Raw genomic sequence first — 5,991 nt, 5'->3', positions numbered from 1 at the left:
ATTGCAAGATCCTTATAATTTGCCATGTTTGAAAGTTCATATTTTTATTATCTATTACTTAAACAAAGAAATCATGATTGTACATGTACTAACTACAGAAACGAAATTCAAGTAAGGCCCCGTTCACTTAACCTTATTTTTGCTAGACTGAAGTTAATTTTACTGAACTGAAATTATTTTTTGCTGAACTTAAATTATTTTTACTGAACTGAAATTTCTTTTACTGAACTGATATTAATTTTGCTAAACTAAAATTACTTTTACCGATTCTCTATTTATATATATTTCTTCTTTAGAGTTACTGATTTTTACTGAACTAAAATTATATTTACTGAACTGAAATTATTTTTACTAGACTGAAATTAATTTTACTAGACTGAAATTATCTTTACTGAATTGAATCTATTTTTACTGAATTAAAATTATTATTAACGAATATTATTTTTTTTTAAGGCGAACTGAATAGAATCTAACTATAAGATCCAATATATATAGTGGAATATGTTTTTTTATTTTTTTTTTCGGGATTAAAATGAGACCATATTAGATGGACTCATAGAACACAACTAGATATCTTAGGCCTGTTCTCATTGATTGAACTCAGCTGAACTGAACTGAACTGAACTGAATTGAGCTGAACTGAACTGAACTGAACTGAACTGAGCTGATCGAACTGAACTGAACTGAACTGAACTGAAATGAACTGAACTGAAATCAACTGAACTGAACTGAACTGAACTGAATTTCAACGTAAGAGAACATACCCTTATTTTCATTATATACATCTTTAAATTGATTTCGGTAAACAATATGAAAATTAGCTTAGGCCTTTGCAATATATAGAAGTGCATATGATCTAACTTGATTATATATTTTATTTTAGTTTATATTAGAGCATACTTGTAGTCAAAACTCAAAAGTCTCGGAACTTAGTCAAATCAAGATACTATATCAAACTAATGATGTGTTCTATTTATCTAAATTTTTGGTTAACTGAACTTATATGAACCTATCTAGTTTTATATGAACTTATTAAAAAAAAAAAAAAAAATTGAATTTGAGTAATTTTTATTAATTCTTATCAAAACAAATTTTTTCTACTGGATTTATCTTAGGTGAAAAATAGGCCTTTGATAATACTAGGCCTAAATATATAGTTTGAAGCTTGAAAATCTAAGCTATGTAAATTTCAAATTAGAAACACCGAATATTAATTGAAGAAAACACATTCATATATAGTTAAATTAATTCATCAACATAGAAAACAATGTGTCTTCTTTTCCTTAAAACTCGCTAATCTGTTTGGGAATGAAGACCAGAAGTGGGGGCATGTGTTCTTCGTTAATTTAATCGTGTCATGATTCACGAGTCTTCTTCATTGATGGACCCCATTTATTGTTTTACTACCAAACAGGGCAGTTTATTTTCTATCCAATAGACATGTCAAACTGATTTATTTAGAGAATTTGGAAAAATCATGTATTGGGGAGGAAGAAAAATTAATTTTCAGTTTAAAGGATCATGCTTAACACAACCTGTATTGTAAACAAGATTTCTTAAGAGTGTCTGTAAGAGACTCAAAAGTAAATTAATAACTGATTTAGAGACATTTCTATAATTTGTCTTCTTCTATCTTACAACTGGCATATGAGTGTTTTAAATTCAAACTAATCTGTTGTGAACTGTCACCACTATGTCCTGAAGAGTTTATGTGATCACGAAAATCTCACTTCAAAGAAAACACGAGTTAAGTTCTTATCAACAGAAAATTATAATGAATTGTTTGAAACTGATAAAAAAAATAAAACTAATTAAGATAAATCAAGTTCTTATCGTATTAGAATTAAATTGATAAGTTAAAGTTAAAACCTCAATATGACTTGATGAAGCATATAGTTTTAATAACCTTAACACATAGTGAACATGTTTCCTAGTGAGTTCAATTGTTTTACAACAAATTACATAAATTTATAATTTACACAATATTTACAAGTAATTAATGCAAGAAAATCAAATTATACTTCAAAATTTAATTATCATAAAGTGGTGTAAAGGTAAAACTCGTGTAACCTTTATACGAAATTCTCGTGATATCTAACATAAAAACGAGGCTTTACATAAAACTGAGCATCATGTGACATATAAACTTATTTACATTTTCTATAAAACCTTACCATATTTCAAGGTGAAAACAACAATTGCAAAGACATTTTGGAGAGAAAAAAAAATTGGAATAACAACATAACAAGGGAAGAGAGGTCATATACTCATAGTATAAATGGACCCACAAATGGGATCTTCGACTATGACAGAGACGTTAGTCTCCTTTTCCCTCTAATTCTCTCTTTCTCTCTCTAAACTCAACGTCTTTGTTTCTCTCCCTTCTTTGATCTAATTTGCCAAATTATTTTTCATTTTATTTTTTATTAAAAGAGACACTTTGTTTGCTTTTGCGCAATTGCACTTACTTAACCCTATTTCAGACAGAAAAAATTAGTGCTTTGTCACAGTTGGAAGACAAAGGCTTCAGTTTCACATCTCACTTCTAAATTGGGTTGATTCTCTTCTCTTCCTTTACCCATTTTTTTCTCCTCATTTTTTTTTTCTAAATTAAAGGGTGTTTTTTTGGCTTTTATTGTATTAAAGCTGGTTTTTTTCTCATAAATTTCAAAAATTTCAGCTGAAATTCATCTGGGTTTTTTATTTTCTGAAATGGGTTGTCATATTTTTTGCCACCCTTTTAAAACCATGATGTTTTTTCATCTGGGTTTTCAATTTTAGTCCTTTCTTTATCAAAAAAAAAAAAAAAGATTGTTTTTTTGAGGGAAATTTAAGCTGAATTTGGTTGAAAATGGAGATAGAATTAGCCAACAAAGTTGCAGTAGAAAGTGGGCATAGAGTTTTAGCTCTTCTTAGTGAAAAACAAGAAATTGAAGGAAAAGTTTTAATGTCACAAACTAGTGATGCAGTTAGCAAATTCAATAGAGTAGTTTCTCTTGTTGGGCAAAAGGGTTTTGGTCATGCTAAAATCAGAAGATTCAAGAATTTACCTTCATCTTTGCCAGAAAACATTTTCTTAGAAACCCCACATTTACTTCCTGAATCTCCTGTAAAACCCATTAATTTACTCCCTGCTTCAGGAAATTTCAAAAACCCTGTTTCAGAATTTGACCAAAAAGTTCAGAATTTACCCCCAATTGCTCAGAAATTGTTTGCTGAAAAGCCTTCAATTGATTTTACCCTATCAGTGAAACCTCCTGGCCAAAATTCTACCCCTCAAAATTTATCCCAAAATCTGCAGTTTTTACAGCAGCAGCAGTTACAGCAGCAGCAGCAGAAGTTTCAGCAGCAGATGTTGCAGAGAGTGCAAATTCAACAGCATATGATGTACAAAAATGAAATGGCAAACAACAACAACAACAACAATTCATCTATTAGTGGTGGAAGTGGGATTAATTTGAAGTTTGATCGGTCGAATACTTGTACACAAACCATGTCATCTAATAGGTCCTTTGTTTCTTCATTGAGTTTGGATGGGAGTGTACCTAGTATAGGCCGGAACTCGTTCCAATTGTTTGGATTGCCTCAATCGTCTGATCCGAATTCGCAGCTTCTTAGGAGGAGGTGTCTTGTTAAGGGTGGTGAAGGTGGGAGTGCAAAATGTGGGAGTGGTTCCAAATGCCATTGCTCCAAGAAAAGGTTTGTAATTTTTTTTTTTTTTTTTTTGATGATCAAATTAAATCAATGTAGGTGGTTAGGTGGGTGTTTAATGGATTTCGAGTCGTGTAATCTGATGTTAAAGGTGATTTGTTATGCAGGAAATTGAGGGTTAAGAGGTCCATTAAGGTGCCTGCAATAAGTAACAAGAATGCTGATATTCCTCATGATGAATACTCATGGAGAAAGTATGGGCAGAAGCCAATTAAGGGGTCACCACATCCAAGGTAGACTTGTTCAACTATTAGTACTTTCCATGTATATCATGTTTGTTATTATTTGTTTTGATTAATAGATAATTTTATCATGGAATTGTATTTCTTTTTATAATGAGAAAGTCTAAGAAGTTCTAATTTGGAACATATATCTTAATTCATGTTTTCATCCTTAATTGCTCCTTGAATTGCCAAAAGAAGAAGTAATAGTCTAATGCAAGTACAATAGGAGTAATTACCATGTTTATCAAATACACGATTATAATTTGTCGAGTTTAATAAAGAAATCTTTGGTTGATCAGAAATTTTGCAACTTGTTCTGTGTGACTGAAAACAGGACTATTACCAAACAATAGCCAATTGCCTAAATTATGCTTAGTATAGTATAAGAAGGGATTGTCATTTGGTGTAGAGTTTGTCACTTGTTGAAGGGTAGTAAAAAATCTAGTGATTCTTTTTTTGTGTATAACATGCTCTAAGCAAAGAAACTTGGACAAAATTCGTGTCAAGTGGTTTGAGTTTAAATCCTTTAATCTAAATAACCGAGTTTTAAGGTCTTAATTGGACCATTGTTTGGCGTGCTTTCTAAATATCAGGCCGAATAGGTCTTTTCTTAGCGAGGTTCATAGTTTAGATGCATGTTTATGTTAATTATAAGTAGTTGGGGTTCTTTTTATCTGTTTTCAAGATTTCAATTTGTTTTTTGTTGCCAAGATTCGGGGTTGGGGCATCCTTGATTAGTTCCTAGACAAAAGTCTTACCTGTTGATTTTTATTTTACATTTGCTCTTTGATCATGAATGACGATTGGTTTTGATGATTGCAGGGGATACTATAAGTGCAGCAGTGTAAGAGGCTGCCCGGCAAGGAAACATGTAGAGAGGTGCTTAGAGGAGCCAACAATGCTGATAGTCACATATGAGGGCGAGCATAACCATGCCAAGTTTATAGCATCTCATTCTTCGCAGACTTGACAGCATCAGTTGAACTTGTGGACTATGATTCAGAATTCTCAGCGTAGATACAGCACAGCCATACCAATTTGTGTTCTGTGCTTCTGCTTTGCCATTGTATATATTAGTATTAATATCGTTGAAAACTCTATAGCCTGAAACTGTTTAATTACTAGATGTCTAGTTGAGCTTTTTAGTTCTGGTTTGTAAGGTTCGAGCCACAGACCACAGAGCTAAAACAGGAAGGCCCTTTATAATTAAAAGGTTACAAATTGGATTTCCTGGAAATCTTTTCTCTCTTCTTCATCCCTTTGATTATCCCCAGCAAATTCCATCCCATTGTTCATGTGATTTGCTTCCTAAATTTCTATTACCACTCTAAGGTCATTTTGAGTGGTAATGAAACTTGTGGTAATAAAACTTGTTAAATACGGGTCTAAGCCGCTCCCTTATAGTTCACCACTGCACAAGTCCAAGGAGATTCTACCTCAAAACCATATGACAATGAGGGGAGTAACTTCTTAGCCTTATATAGTGGTGATAACACTTGAATTCTTTCAATGTGGGATATCATTACCACAGTACCACTACACTTTTTTTTTTAGTGTGGGACAAGAAAATATTCACATGTGGGTTGTTCATGGGTTCAACAAAACTTTATGATAAAAATGTACTCTTTTGGATTTTTGGAGGAGTTAAAGCATTGTTATGAACATTGGCATAAACTTTTCCTCGAAGATTATGTATAAATCATTATCATCACCTTCATTCATTGCCGCCTACCAAAGCACTATGAATGTCAACTTTCTTCGTAGAGGGCCGCAATTGGGGGATGTTATGAAGGACTAGACTTGGCAAAAGGGTCATTTGGGTCGGGTCAATAAATATCCGGGTCGCGTTTGGGTCAAGTTGGGTTTCGAGTCAAGTTTTGGTAAGATTAAGTTCGGGGCGGGTCAATTTGGGTCGGGTCATTTTTATGATCAATTTTCGGGTTAATTTCGGATCGAGTCAATTCGGATAGGGTCAAGTTTGGGTCGGGTCACTAAATAAATTCACTTAAAAAAACAATTGGAAAAATAAAGTAAAATTGTTAAGAAGATAAAAAAA

General features: G+C 32.4%; 1 protein-coding gene across 1 annotated transcript; it reads left to right on the top strand.

The window, feature by feature from the left end:
- Positions 1 to 2,468: 2,468 nt before the first annotated feature.
- LOC145626711 (putative WRKY transcription factor 74) lies at positions 2,469 to 5,190 on the top strand. The gene is made up of 3 exons (XM_081679174.1): positions 2,469 to 3,699; positions 3,819 to 3,944; positions 4,758 to 5,190. The coding sequence occupies exons 1-3, from the start codon at positions 2,852 to 2,854 to the stop codon at positions 4,903 to 4,905; spliced, it is 1,122 nt and encodes a 373-aa protein (XP_081535300.1). The 5' UTR covers positions 2,469 to 2,851; the 3' UTR covers positions 4,906 to 5,190.
- The last annotated feature ends 801 nt before the right edge of the window (positions 5,191 to 5,991 follow it).

Source organism: Chenopodium album, chromosome 4, assembly GCF_948465745.1.
Source record: "Chenopodium album chromosome 4, dcCheAlbu1.1, whole genome shotgun sequence".
NCBI lineage: Eukaryota > Viridiplantae > Streptophyta > Magnoliopsida > Caryophyllales > Amaranthaceae > Chenopodium > Chenopodium album.
This window is presented reverse-complemented; position numbering and strand designations above follow the sequence as displayed.

Coding starts and splice junctions, on each gene's coding strand:
- LOC145626711 (XM_081679174.1), top strand. CDS start 2,852: ATGGAGATAGAATTAGCCAACAAAGTTGCAGTAGAAAGTGGGCATAGA. Junction 3,700..3,818: donor TGCCATTGCTCCAAGAAAAG/GTTTGTAATTTT, acceptor TTTGTTATGCAG/GAAATTGAGGGTTAAGAGGT. Junction 3,945..4,757: donor AAGGGGTCACCACATCCAAG/GTAGACTTGTTC, acceptor TGATGATTGCAG/GGGATACTATAAGTGCAGCA.